Raw genomic sequence first — 15,091 nt, 5'->3', positions numbered from 1 at the left:
CACTTCCTTTTGTGCTATCCACTGTGTGTATAACTGGGCCGCACACAGCATGCGGATATCGGAAAATTGAACAATAATCAATAAGTATTGTTCAACGTTATGATGATTTATTGAGAAATGATACCACTCTATAGCCATATTGGCGTCTCACGTGCTGGAAACTACAAACATCTTTGAATTATTGAGGTCCGTATTGATGTCTCCTACTTAACACACTCTGCTGAAGAAAGTGCATTTCCTTACAAGGAAAACTGTCAATATTGATAAACTGACGGCTGACCATTGATTGAATACCTATTTGAGTCAGTTCGGTTTATCATTCTTTGCAGTAGAATAGACTAGGAAGTTCTAAGCATTACGCATCGTGTTCACGAGTTCGGACTTTTGGTTGTATTTCTTCACCGATTTCTTCATAATTGCCACTGTTTTCTTGAGATTATTCAGTCATAATAGTATGAAAAGTGACTTAGAATTCAAAGAAAAAATAACTTCTTTGCTTGTGTCAAGAGTGAATGAGCTTTTAGCAATATTCCAAGAATATCACGACCGAGGACGCCGGAAATCGGCTTCACATATTGTAATCATGTACGGAATCGAACCTGGTTCTTCAGCGTGACGAGCGGGCGCTATAAGCTCTAGGCTATCTCGCCGCCCCTTCTCAATAAGAACAAGACCGGGTTTATTGGCTTTGATACATCTTAGGCCATACACTTGCCAAAATTTACGTTTTATCATACTGAACAGCCAACGAAACGCAACACTTGCTTTTAAATAGAATATATATATATATATATATACCTGGAAATTAATCAAGCAACACCCCAATTTTTTCTATTGGAGCAACTTTGAAGTGTTCTGACAATCAAAATATGCCGGGTTGATATAGTTTGACACTTTTTTATTCAACAGACGATCTCTGACAAACAACTTAAAGGGAAAAAGTATCAAGACTTTGCTTTATTGCAACGAAATCCAAATTCTTAAAACTGTCTTAAATTCATGAAAAAATGGACACAATTTACTATTCATCCACAGACGTTGTTGTCAGGTGTATTAACACAAATGTCACATGGAAAGAAAGAACAGTCATCTGAGAGTCTGCACACCGACTTTCATCAATATCTAGTGTGTCCTCCCTGCGCACGCACCACCGATTCCAGACGCCTCCTCATTCCTTGGATGAGTCTCCGGATCTGATTCTGGGGGATCCTGTTCCACTCCTCATGCAGGGCAGCCGTCAATTCGTTGAGATTATGGACTGGTGGGTCTCTCTGCCTCACACGACGGCCAATAAAGTCCCACAAATGTTCAATGGGGTTGAGGTCAGGGCTCATGGCAGGCCATTTTGCATTTGCCGCAAAAAATCATTTACAGCATGCGCCCTGTGAGGTCTAGCATTGTCGTCCATAAATATGGGTCTCGTTGCCAGAGGATGGTTCTCAAAATGAGGTACCACAGCCCTGTCAAGAACCTCCTGTTGGTAACGAACACCGTTAAGGTTGCCACGGATGGTAATGATATCCAACTTGCAGTTCATGGAAATGCACCCCCATACCATAACGGAACCTCCCCCAAAGGCCACAGTCTCCTGGATGTTCCGTGGAGCCATTGCTGTGTTCCTCTGCCTCCAGACCCGAGTACGACCGTCCACCATGTGCAGCAAGAACCGGCTCTCATCTGAGAAATGGACCTTCCTCCAAGAGGCAATGTTCCAGTGCAAACGGTCATTACACCAGGCCAGTCGGGCTGCCTTATGGGCTGGAGACAGTCTGGGTCGCTTGATTGGCCTCCTTGCCCGGTATCCTGCAGCTTTCAGACGATTCCGAACAGTCCTGTTCGAGATGGGTCTCCCTGGAAGCCACTCCTGTCTCAACCGAGAGCTCGAGTCGAAGGACCTGCGCCGTACAAGTCTCAGTAAAGCTCTGTCCTCCCGGACTGTGGTCTTCCTGGGTCTTCCTGGTCTAGGCAGGTCTTTAACTTCATTAGTGGCCCGGTATTTTTTCAAAAGTTTTGAAATTATGGAATGATGTCGTCCGATTTGAGTCCCGATTTGTCTTAGAGACATACCAGCATTCCTCATGCCGATTATTTGCCAACGAGTGGCCTCTGATAATTTCCTACGTGCCATGACATTGAAATGAATGAAAAACCGAATGCAATCGACAACCTGCGCTTGTAAACACCCCAGGGAAAAAGTGCATTTTTCGAAAGTTGAGGTTAAAGCAATGCACGTGCGCTGTGCAAGCTTCACGCGCGTCATATCAACCCATGAAAAGCTCATGCTGTATGTCAATACATCAAAATTGAATAATCAATCATCAAAATTACTTCGTTAAACTTTGTTAAGTTTTTATGTGTCTTTGAATTTGGTGTTGCTTAATTAATTTCCATATGTATATATATATATATATATATATATGAACGCTTACGTTTATGAGATTTTATTTTTTCGAAATTTGAGTTTCAGCATATATTATCATCGCGTTTTATTGACGACTTGTGCATATTCTGGGTCGTAGCATGGGCGGATCTCTAAGTCACAACATAAAACACGACATAAACGGAAGAATAGTAATCGAGCAATACAACACCGCGCTTGTACCTGTGTAGACAATCTAATTACATTTATTGTATAATAAACGCTTTATATTTACATAAATATGATACATGTATTTTGAAGTGGCTAACCCAGAGCAACAAAGAGAGGGCCCTCTGTTTCATTTTTAAGGCTTATCTCTTCTCAACACACTGTACATAAACTTATACAAGCGTCGATGGCAGAGCCTTCGGTGGAACATCTAAGTCGATTTGTAATGGTATTTCGCTCGGCTGACACTCTCGTCTTTACTATCCATCAGCAAAATTAACTTTATCATACAGATTATGTGTGCTACAGCCTTGGGTTGTTTACGCAGACTGTAGAATGTATTGTTTGCATCACAAAACTTCATCAAGCTTCAGAACAGAATCTTCAGACAAAAACATGTTAGCATTAAAGCATTATAACATTCTGTGATGAATAGCCTAAACCTATAGTCAAATCTTTCCGCCATTATAGCGTGGCTGGTGGGAGCTATTGTTCTGATTTTCAATATAATTGCTCCTTTGAAGTGGCATCAGTCACAAACACACGCAACGGCTCGTTGAAAGCTTCACTGATCCCTTGAATGTTGTAACTCTGGGGCCGGATTCACCAAACTTCTTAGAATTTTCTTAAACCTTAAGAATTCTTAAATCTGCTAAGAATTCTTAGTTTCCATAACAACCTCTACAATACTAAGAATTTTGCTTAAGTCGTATTCATCAAACCTCTTAGTGCTTAAGATTTTTTCTTAGACTAAGAACCATGCATAGGTAACTTAAGCCCTTAAGAAATTTCTTAAAGTAAACAAAGATGGCCGCCAATGCAAGCACCGATAGAAACAACATTTTAGAAAAATACACTGAAAAAGAATTGACACGAAGATTTCGTTTATCCAAAGATGGCATACAGTTTGTAGTAAGTTTGATTTCCAATGAAATTTCACCTCTGACACAAAGAAGCAATCCCTTATCGGCTACAGAAAAAGTTCTGTTGACGCTGCGATACTTGGCCACTGGGAAGATGCAGCTGTGTAATGCTGATCATATTGGAGTTTCACAGTCGTCAGTCAGTAGGGCCATTACACAAACAATAACTGCAGTGTCTGCTCCTGCCATAGTTCGACAGTTTATTTCGTTTCCTACCAGTCAAGCTGAAATACGAAGAAACCAACTAGGTTTCTATGGCATCGCTAATTTTCCCGGAGTGGTTGGGGTGATAGATGGCACCCACATTCAGATTCTGGCACCATCCCAGCACGAACCTGCTTATGTGAATAGGAAACAATACCACAGCATCAACACTCAGGTTATCTTTGACCACAGTTCGCAAATCATCGATGTTGTAGCGAAATGGCCCGGGTCCACTCATGACTCGCGCATACTGACCGAGAGCGGCGTTTGCGCTTTGTTTACACGCCATGTGATGCCTGCCGGCTGCCATTTGCTTGGGGACAGTGGATATCCATGTAGAGATTGGCTCCTCACACCTTATCTTCAACCACATCCCGGCTCTCAGACAGCATACAACAGGTAAACTAAACCTCGAAAACGACAGGACTTCCATCGGGTACTAGAATAGAGTTATGCCCCCTTTCAAAAAAAACTATAAAAGTGTAACTTGGTTGCATTAAAAAAGTGAAGGTTTCTTTCCTGGAACAAATTACAATCCTCAATGATTAATTTACTTCATGAATACAATGTACTTATTGAACTGATAGTACCCATTAATGAATATTTCAGGGCTAAATGGACTATTTATCAATGTTCATAAATATCATGTTATTCATTTATGTGACAATAAGAAATTACAAATATGCTGTTGCAGATTTTAAATTATTATTCACTGCATTTGATTTTCTGACAGAGCTCATAAAAGGACTCGAAGTGTAGTCGAGAGAGGGATTGGGCAGTTGAAACGCCGTTTCCATGTTTTGCATGGTGAAGTTAGACTATCACCACAAAAAACATGCAAGGTAAATATGTGTACAAAAATAATAAATGTGGAGGGCAGTTATTCATCTGTGTAAACTCAGTGTTATTTTTAGTGAAACTATGCCTTAAGAATTACCTGTTTTGAAGATGTTATAAAGATGTTTACAAGTAGACAGAAATCTTTCTTAATAATTACAGTTAAAAAAAATATTTATGTTTCAATAAAATTATTTAAAGCAGTTCTTGCATGTGTGTGTGTTTGTGAAAGTGTGTGCACTTCCATGCCTGTGCATGTCTGTAAGTATTAAGATATATGTGTTACATATGTCTACATATACATGTTCTTAAATACTCCATTTATATCATTTTGCAATCATCAAGAAAGATTGTCTTCAATTGAACCATTCAGCAGCATGTGCTTATCAACTCAAGTTATGACCAAGGCAGCGGGTCGTGCTAAAGTGGGTTTATTCCACTGTGGCATTATTGAGAACATTTTTTAACAACAATAAAATATACAATACATATTTTCACGCACATATAAGCACGTGTGCGCACACACACACACACACACACACACACACACACACACACACACACACACACACACACACACACACACACACACACACACACACACACACACACACACACACACACACACACACACACACACACACACACACACACACACACACACTGAAGTTACATCTAGCAATTAACAATTATGATAATAATATTAAGTTAGTGCTTAAATATGATAGGTAGCTTATGCATTTTCAAAATTGGTTTTTACTTATATAGGTATTAGTGAATTGTCAATGATAATTAATAACATGGATCATATGCATCTGAAGGAGACTCAAAGACAGTGATGTAACTAGTTCTATCTGTGTAAACTAGTTTTGGAGCGATTGAAGATAAATACCATGTTTTTATGCAATGTACAAAATCTAATGAAATTCGCCAAAAGTACCTGTCACAGCTGAATGCCATGCCTCATTGTGAACAAAGCAAGATAAATGTAATGCAATCTGAAGATACACAAATTATTAAATCAGTTGGCCTTTTTTTGCATAACATGTTTAATTTAATTTTCCCAACAGGTCATCACATCTTGTGCTGTGTTGCACAACATATGCAAGATGAGGAACATTCCCTTGCCTGATGGTGAATCGATGGAGCCAGACGAGGACGACCAGCCACAAACTCTTCCACCATTGTCTGGTCATAACCTCATTTACAGGGATCACTTTGCCAACACTCACTTCTAGTGTAAGACAAATTATCTGACATTGTCACCAACATGACAGTAACAGATTTAGTAGCAAATTAATATCACTGTAATTTAAATATCACTTAAAACTATAAGAATTAGTTTAAACTGAATGCATTAATAGAGAGAATTTTCATAAATGAATTCAAATGCACTTAAAAGAAATGACATCATACTTATTTAGATACATTTCAACTTTTAGGGGTGACTTGTAAAGTACACAACTGGAACAAGTAGACATTATGTTGGGATGAGTACCCAACATGTGAGGGATTATCAATCAATATCTACTTAAAGACAGGCATGAAGCCATTAAAATCTTAATAATCCAGGTAGTTTGAATTAAAATTGAAATATACATTCACATAAAATATATTTTTGATTATAAATGCTCAAGTCGTGAGTCCTGATTCATCCAGCAACTGTAACATAAGTAAATCAGATGAAGTATACCGGTAATTAGGAAGAGTTAATATCATAGATTTGTCAACTTTTAGAAAGTATTTGCAAGAACAATAACGTAACAAATATTTTTGTCAGCTTCTACATATGGTACTGTTTTTATTCAGATTTGGTAAATGATTTTACGATTCACATCTCAGCCCCAATATTTAACCACAACAAACAACAGTTTTAACCATTACTTGACATATGTAGAAAAGATTGGCTCAAGTCAAATAACCTACTCTTATTGGTATGTACAGGTTATAAAAGCCATGATGGATTTAAAGGCTTGAGAAGGCAGAGCAGTCAGATCCTCAGACCATGGTATCATTGCAGCAAAGAGAGTACCATAATATATGTAATATGAAACAATAGGGGTGTCGCAATAAGTAAATGCATCGGAACAGTTTTATTGACAATTCAAAAAGTGATAATTGCTTGACTGTACCAATTCCTATTTTACAACTTCATCAAATCAAATTTTACACTATATGGATCTCCATCAAAATGTTAGTAGTAAAATTTTTCTAGACCGCTCCGATATATAGATGTAGCTAGAATTTTGTGACTTTATTTCAGATTGAATGAAAGTTTTCTGAAAACATATGCAAAACTATGATGACTGTCACAAGAAATTATTAGTGTCTCAGATTTCCATCCTGCTTTTAGCAGACTTCCTTACTATGGCGTGAATTTGTTGTATCGCAATATGTATCATATTGTGACCTTAACATTGTTATACATACGTATTGTGACACCCCTATGAAACAACTTCAAAACTGCTACTCTTCCATAATTTTCCTTAGTTTATGTTCCATTACTTTCTTTTTGAGTTCCAGAACTTCTATTTCCAATTTCATTTTTTTGTGATGCAGCTCATCACATTCACTGCAAGATGGAACATGGGATGGTCTTGATGGTGGAGCAAATCTTTCTCTACTTCGTGAAGAGACTTTCCCTGTAGGCCTGACTGGAGTCGCTGAAGCATCTACAGGTGTACTTGGAGTAAATGCCACATCTGCCACATCTGCCACACTGTCGACAACATGAAAAGACCCCTCCACACCTGGCAGCGACTGTATGTTTAACAATGTCATGGCATCACTGAAATTAAAATGAAATATAATCAGCTTGACTTGTAATCTGGTCAAAATTGAACAGCAATTATTTATACACATATTTGATTTTTTAGTAGGTCAAGCCTAATGGTCTTTTCATGTAGGTGGTAAGACTTAGCTGGCATCGCTTTTTGAATTGTTTCATGTATAAAACACTATGTAAATTATAAAAATGACAAGTTAATGAAACTCAATGGATAAATATCATTTTTTTCTGGAGTTATTTTAAAAATGAAATTTGTTATTAATACTCTTAGTGATTTCCTTGATTTTGCGTGAGACCTTATGCTATGGCAAGAATATTTAGAATGTGATGAACCTAATTTCATTGTAGGTATTACGACAAACAATAAAGCATAACATTTTGATAAACCTTGACTCAGCAGAATCCTGAATCTGGAGTAAAGTTGAATCCATTGACTCAGGGATTCCTGATATGCACACATTGTCCTTCCCCAGAATGTCCCACACAACCTCAGCTGTTTCATTTAACAGTGGGAATGGCGATGGTCCACCACCTACAATGTACAGACACTACATGGTTCACCATACATTGATCAATAATCAAACATGTGCAAAAATCATATTTTTCAGGAGGAGGTGTTATTCAACATATTTTCTATGAGTTTGGGTGGTATTAATGTTGTTGGGGTTTTGTACAACTTAAAATGAAATTGCCTGTAAACAGCCTAATATTGCACACTTACAAGTGTCATTTATCCATAGCACTTTATTTTAAGAAGGTGTAATTGATGTTACATTAGTACAAACGTGATATGACATTGCCCAGATAATCATACATCATTCAATCATTAATATGAAAATCAGTAATTATTACTCTTTTTATTCTTCTTCAAAATAATCACTTCTCATGAACAACAGATTGACAAAAATCTGTTAGTTTAGATCCTAAATCTACATTTGAACTCTCACCTGTAGATGCAGCCCCTTTCTTGTATGCTGCGATGTCATATTTTGACTTGGCCTGAGTGTTGTGCCACTTCTTCTCCACCTCCTCGCTAGTTCTAACACATCCTGGGAAAAGGACAAATATATTCCATTAAATGTTTTGAATAAAAAATATTACATCAAATATATACATTTGCAATAAATTTACTTTATTAATTTCATGATCTAAAGTTATTGTAATCCCAGTTATGGCATTAACACAGGTTCATTGTAAGGGTGTGTATGAAAAGAGCCCAATTCAGCAAACCAAAATTAGTCACATTACAGAAAATTAGTGCTATTTCAACATAGCACTGTTAATAGTAACTTAAGGAACAAATAAACACTGACTCTGTGTATGCCTTCGGTTGGAATTGAACCAACTCCATATAATGGACTGCCATTCAAAAGCTTTAAGGGAGTCAAGATGAGGAACAATAACTCAAAGGGGTCAGTGTTTGATCAAATAAATTAATGAGACACATCTTGCAAACACAACATAACAAATTTGTCATAATGTGTGAATCTTTCACACTGGTTAAAATAAAATCATGATGTGTGAATCTTTCACACTGATTAAAATAAAATCATAATGTGTGAATCTTTCACACTGGTTAAAATAAAATCATGATGTGTGAGTCTTTCACACTGCTTGAAATAAAATCATAATGTGTCATTGTGTGAATCTTTCACACTGGGTAAAATAAAATCATAATGTGTGAGTCTTACAGACACAGGGTAAAATATAATGATAATGTGTGAGTTTTTCACATTTGGACAACAAACTCATACATGTGTGAGTCTTTCACACTTTGTTGAAATGGAATGTTTTATGTGTGATTCTTTCATGAAATCCTACAGTAGAAATATCTTACCTGCTTGGATAATACCTGAATATCAACCTGTACTTCCAAGATAAAACTAATAATTATCAACATATCAAATCAACATTGATTTATTCTTGTTATTTTCAGTAATGAAAAATTTTACAATTGACCATGCAACCAGATTAAACGATCAACAATTAATATTGTAAATATATATATACTCCACTCGCTAGTTCCATGAACATACTAGTATTTACTACATATGTGTGTGTTTTCGTATACTTGTAAGCTTTTACAAATGAAAATGCACAACATTTCACGTATGCAACTGTTACTTCAAATGATCATAATAAGCTGCACAGACAATATGTTGTTACCACTTGTCTAAGTTTTGAGATGGGTAATCGATTATGTTTTGAGATGGGTGATCGAAAATAGCACATATCGGCCATCCCACTTTTTCAGCTTGCAATTATTTCAACGTTTACATTATTACAAACAAACATACATTAATAAGTGAATTATCGTAGGAGGCAAATACTTCACAATTTCGGGCATAAGGTGATAATATCTTAAAGTATCGTCACTTACCTGTGAAGGTGGCATTTATTTGCTTCGTAATGTCCGTCCAGATCTCCTTTTTTCGGGATGATGTCACGCCCGGGCCAAATCGGCCGAGCAACACAGCCTTGTTCTGTTCCACGAGGCGCGCTAAGAACAAGGTCTGCTCCGCCGTCCAGTTTGGCTTTCTTGTAATTTTCTTGTCCATTGACATTGTTATTGTCGTCTGCGTAAATTTTCTTTTCAATCTCCACGCGAGGAGAGTTCAAGTGTGCTATTAATAGATACGGGGAATTCCAAATACGTCATCTAAGAAAATTCTTAGCATAACTTTGCATCCCATAATTCCAAGCGATTACCGCTAAGAAAATTCTAAGAATTTCTAAATTTCTTAGCTAAGATTTATGCTTAGTGGCTTAGTGGATTGCTACTTAAGATAAATTCTCAGCTAAGAATTCTTAAGAAACTTAAGCATAAAAACTAAGAAAATTCTAAGAAGTTTGGTGAATCCGGCCCCTGATCATATATTTAGCCGTATGTTTACTGCCTGACTATGGAGTGAATGATATTATGAGCAATGACACAGCTGGATACAAAGTCAGACAATTTGACAAAGCCACCTATAGTGTAGCTCAGCTCATTGCCTCGAATTAAAATATAGAACGTCAGTGCAAAGGAACATCCGGTCTTGACATTCCTCACGTACCGTTTGGTGTAAAGCGGAGAATAGCCGTGAATATTGGGTGAATGGATCACCGAACGTATCGATACCAAGTGTCGTCGAACCATAGATTCTTACGCGGAATACCCTCCGACCATTGATTTTGTTTTTTGACCCACCCTTTGATATACCGCCTTAACTCCCCATAATCTCTGAATATAAAATCGTTGTCCTTAATCATAAACCATGAACATAATTGATACAGCTGTTAATGACGCACAAGCGCATTGGATACATTACGAATACAACGTGTGGGCTATTAGAGCAGCTATTAACCGTTAAAATATCAAGATCTAGATCTATAAACTATAACGTGAATGGGGCACGTCAAATCTTCATTGCCATTTGTGCCGTGAATAATTAGTTCCAATCTCAATCGATGAGTCCGCGCAAAAGCTGTATGCTCCACTTAGTTCTTTTCAACACAAATGAGCAATATTCCTCTCGTTAGCAATGTTTGTGTTGCAAAAAAATAAGGTATTAGGCGTGAGTGATCAGAAAATGTTTCCCTACTGAAAAGTGTTACGTGTATAAACATGTCATAAAAGTAACGGATATGAATTCCAAGTAATTTTACAGATGTGGCCTATGAAAATGGCTTTGAACTTACGCACTTTTAGAGATTTGTCGCAACAGAAACACATTCAAATTTTAAGTACTTTTAGAGATACAGTCATGTTGTAAAGACAAATTGCTTTGTATATTTCGTACTTTTAGAGATACGTTGTACTGGAAACGGATACGAATTTCCAAGTAATTTTACGTTTACGTTAATTGACGATATGTTACTCGTCTCCAGATCGCATTTTCTGTAAGTGGTACCACGTGTGATACTGATGCATTGTCTCTATGTTATTTGAGTATTGAAACCGCTTCACGCATACTTAATGAACTGTTTTAGCAGGCTTACAGAGATCGTTTTAAGGAATCCAAACAGACAACCCTTCGCCGTAAAACAGGAGCATTGCAATGTGGCTTTAGATACCTGATATCTCTGACTTGTTCTGTAAATTGTTTGAATAGCTTTTGCTATCCTCAGAGTAGCCATAATACCCCTATTTTAACGCTTCGTGTACTCCCCAATGTTCACTGATCCATTGTTTTTTCAGAACTCTTCTTACTCATGGCATCGGTTCAGGCAGATAATTGGAATTGACTATTCTCTGTGGCTCATGTTTCGCATTGTCATCATGTGATCTACCTGGTTGCCGGTAAAACCGGTTCTAAATGTTTTATGAATGCCATTTGTCAGAAACAAAGGATAAATTTTGGTAACACGATCATAAACCGCCGAGTTGATGTCGGTGACATTGGTCATTATAACCAATTGATCAATATGTGCATCATTTCCTATTTATTGTCGATAACTGTCTCGTATACTTCAATACCCTGTTTTGAAATGGAATATAAATTCTGGAAAACAGTGATCACGTGCACACGTCAAAAAACGCCGCAGTGAAGCAGTGCTGACACAGTGGTAAATCGGAATTCACTCTACCAACGTAATTATTGCTGTACAGACTACTGACACTGTGGAGGTATCAGTGTTTGAATATCTATTTACGTGGTTTGTATTTTAATCATTTTGAGTTCAAATGTGTGAACAATCTCAAATGACCATAAAATAATGTTTATGCTATAAACCTTGTACAACGTGTTTCTGCGATTAGTCTTTATGAAACAAAAAACGAAATATGACACCTGACCTGTCATACATGTGTAGAACATTGTAATTTATAGATGCAAAATGCAGTGGAATAGCCTAGTGATGAAAGCGTTCGTTCTTTAAGCCGAAGACCCAGGTTCGATTCCCCACATGGGTACAATATGCGAAGGCCATTTCTGGTGTCCCTCGCCGTGATATTGGGTGAATTTTGCTACAGGCATCGTAAAATCAAACTCACTGACTCACTCACCAATAGGTAATACTATGTATACGGGCATTAATTGTGGTAATATCATTGTTTATAATATTAATAATAATTTTGTAAATGTAACATTTACATGAAAGCAAACCTCCATCAATCAATATGGTAAAGTGTAAATGTATTTGAAAGGATAGTAGACAAATAACGGTAGATATCTATGTCCTTCATATAGGCCTACTTAATGTGTCCATATTGGCGCCTTGTGAACATTAACCGGGACAATGTCTTCTACGGGCGAGAAAATAGCCTGGTTTAGTTGCTGTACATGAAGTGTTCAATTCATGGTTCCCGAAGATGACAGTGAATTTATGGATTTTTACTTACGTTTTCAATTTCCGCGTTTTACTGCCACTAAAACATATCCCATTTACCGGTCCATTGTTGGTTATCGAGTTTCTTGAGTGTTATGTAACACGAACTATTATGAGAGGTGATGGCGGGAGGGTTTACATTGAATACTTTAGTTTCCATTGTACAATGCCACTTTCTGTGATCATCTGTTTAACGTGTTTTAGCAGGGTTTTTTCAGTTTCAAGAATTGTATGTTGTAACTTGCATTGTCAGAATGTTTTCATTTATGAATAAATAACTGGGTATTTCAATGAAGACTTGCGACAGTCATTGGATGGAACGTTCCGATGTTTTCACTTACTGCTGACAAAAGTAAACTCGAAAATATTTCACGTCGGGGCCTAAGGTAACTATCACTGGGTGCATTAAAACTTGTCCCTGGGTGCATTCAAACTTGACTCTCTTTACCGACCACTTGTAACGGCGATGGCGTAGTTAATCTTGTTTTGTGTGTGGTGGTTGTCGACTGACTTTCGGTCTCCCATTCATTTAAACATTTGTCACTAGGTTGCATTTTATGCCTCATGGTAGAATTACACATTGACATCATTCATAATTCTAAATCTGTGTATAAATATGTTTTAATATTTTATTGTAATCTGTTGTATAGTGTGGTCATTCAATGTAATTTATGTTATCGTGTCATGTAAGAGGGGTCAGTCAGTGTTGAAAACGCATCCCCTCAAATACTGCCACGTTTGGTATTGAAATGTTCGACTATCGGGTGTCATTCTTAAGCGGTTTCGCACTTTAAGTTTTACGAATTATATAATATATTGTTTATTTTTCCGAATGATTTAAACCCATTGGAGTTAAACATTTTCTTAGACTGAATTATTTTCAAATTGTTGCAAGCCAGAATAAAAAGAAACTTTCATTCCAAGTGAAATTAAAATTCACACGTTATGAGGTAGCGAAAATATATGAAAGCCTAAACTCCACGATCAAATTGGTATTGAATATTCAAATAGAATATTAACTTTTGGTGTTATAGCGTGGGTTTATAAAATATTATACCGGGTGTCAGCATTTTCCTTCATTTCATAATATGATGTGAATTTGAATTATATATTAAACTCATTATAATCCCCTCTCATAACAATCTGAGTAATCCTACACTGATGAGATATTTAAATTAAATTTTCCATTCAACCTCCCATAATCAATATTTTAATGTGGAAATATATAAAAGGACAGACGAGCCCACTTCAAACTCTAATTAATAGCAAATGCATTGCATTATTCAGGTAAGACATGTGTTTGTTTAACTAGATCGACTGTTTAGCCATGATGGCTGTTAATATCAAGTCAGCCTGTGTGGCAGCTCTCTAACTCTCTTTATCCTCCTTTCTTCCGTATTTTTAGGAGAGCAACGCAACATTGCTATCTATCTATCTGTCTGTCTGTCTGTCTGTCTGTATCTATCTATCTATCTATCTATCTATCTATCTATCTATCTATCTATCTATCTATCGATATTCACTCTGTGCACTGACTCGGCATCCTTCTCGTGAAGGATTTAGCACTGACACTTCGTATGAAGGAAAAAGTGAAGTAAAACTGTGGTTATCCATGAAAACGAGCTATGTATTCATATTTGTATCTTGTTTCAGATGATGGCCCTATCGGTGTTTGGTGTAGTCCTCGTTTTCGAGTCAATTTCCATGACAGGTAAGATTCCCTTTCTTTGGATGTGACATAACTTGCTGTCTTATTGTCTATTGAATTCGTTGTACAGAGTTGCTTCCCTTGGATGTGCCAGGAACGTGTTGATTCGATGATAAAATTTGAGTCTAACAGCTTGCGTTGTTTATGTGAAATCCATATGGCCTTGGGCTTTTCCTGAATAATACCTAGGACGCTCTTAATGATATGATGTTGATCGAAGCGACGAACTAAAATCACTCACTGAGTCACTCACTTTCTCATTGTGATAGAGCTGTATACACGTTCTTGTGTTACTATGGAAACCCGACAGACTAAGTCTGAAAAATACTAAGCATTCGCTGCTGACAACAGTATATTCCCGAGGATTGTCTGTATCATAGAATCTCATTTATATTCCCAAGGACTGTCTTTATCAGAGAATCCCATTTAACTGACGACTGGCTATCTGAAACAATGCTATGCGAAATGGCTTCCCTTCAAGTGTTCATATGTGGTCTCCCTTGTAGGTTCAAATGTTCATAGGTTTTGGCAGGTTACTGACACTGATTCTCTGCTGATGACGTTTAGCACTGACATCAGTCACAATAGTCTTTCATCCATAATTAACTAGACATTGCTTTGTATAACAAAAATACACCTTCTAAGCCAGTCCGCAGTCTGTCTACAAGCTCAGCTTTCAAATCCAAGTCTACGGAATGTCATGACTCACACAACAGTACTTTATACGGTGATAG

The 15,091-nt window shown here is 37.1% G+C and overlaps 3 protein-coding genes across 3 annotated transcripts in view; 2 read left to right on the top strand and 1 right to left on the bottom strand.

Moving 5' to 3' along the window:
• LOC137273928 (uncharacterized) overlaps window positions 1-15,091 on the top strand; it is a 52,333-nt gene that overhangs the window by 25,385 nt on the left and 11,857 nt on the right. Inside the window, exon 3 of the mRNA XM_067806836.1 lies at window positions 14,303-14,360. Within this exon, the coding sequence (XP_067662937.1) occupies window positions 14,303-14,360 (58 nt within the window). The remainder of the gene's footprint in view (window positions 1-14,302; window positions 14,361-15,091) is intronic.
• Window positions 3,202-7,192, top strand: LOC137273926 (putative nuclease HARBI1). Its single transcript, XM_067806834.1, has 4 exons — window positions 3,202-4,113; window positions 4,448-4,556; window positions 5,622-5,790; window positions 7,111-7,192. The coding sequence occupies exons 1-3, from the start codon at window positions 3,395-3,397 to the stop codon at window positions 5,787-5,789; spliced, it is 996 nt and encodes a 331-aa protein (XP_067662935.1). The 5' UTR covers window positions 3,202-3,394; the 3' UTR covers window position 5,790; window positions 7,111-7,192.
• On the bottom strand, window positions 5,782-10,202 carry LOC137273927 (nuclear apoptosis-inducing factor 1-like). The gene is made up of 4 exons (XM_067806835.1): window positions 9,720-10,202; window positions 8,287-8,388; window positions 7,727-7,871; window positions 5,782-7,339 (listed from the first exon to the last, which is right to left on the bottom strand). Exons 1-4 carry the CDS (start codon window positions 9,901-9,903, stop codon window positions 7,018-7,020), a joined length of 753 nt encoding a protein of 250 aa, XP_067662936.1. The 5' UTR covers window positions 9,904-10,202; the 3' UTR covers window positions 5,782-7,017.

This window comes from Haliotis asinina, chromosome 2 (assembly GCF_037392515.1).
Source record: "Haliotis asinina isolate JCU_RB_2024 chromosome 2, JCU_Hal_asi_v2, whole genome shotgun sequence".
NCBI classification, from domain to species: domain Eukaryota; kingdom Metazoa; phylum Mollusca; class Gastropoda; order Lepetellida; family Haliotidae; genus Haliotis; species Haliotis asinina.
This window is presented reverse-complemented; position numbering and strand designations above follow the sequence as displayed.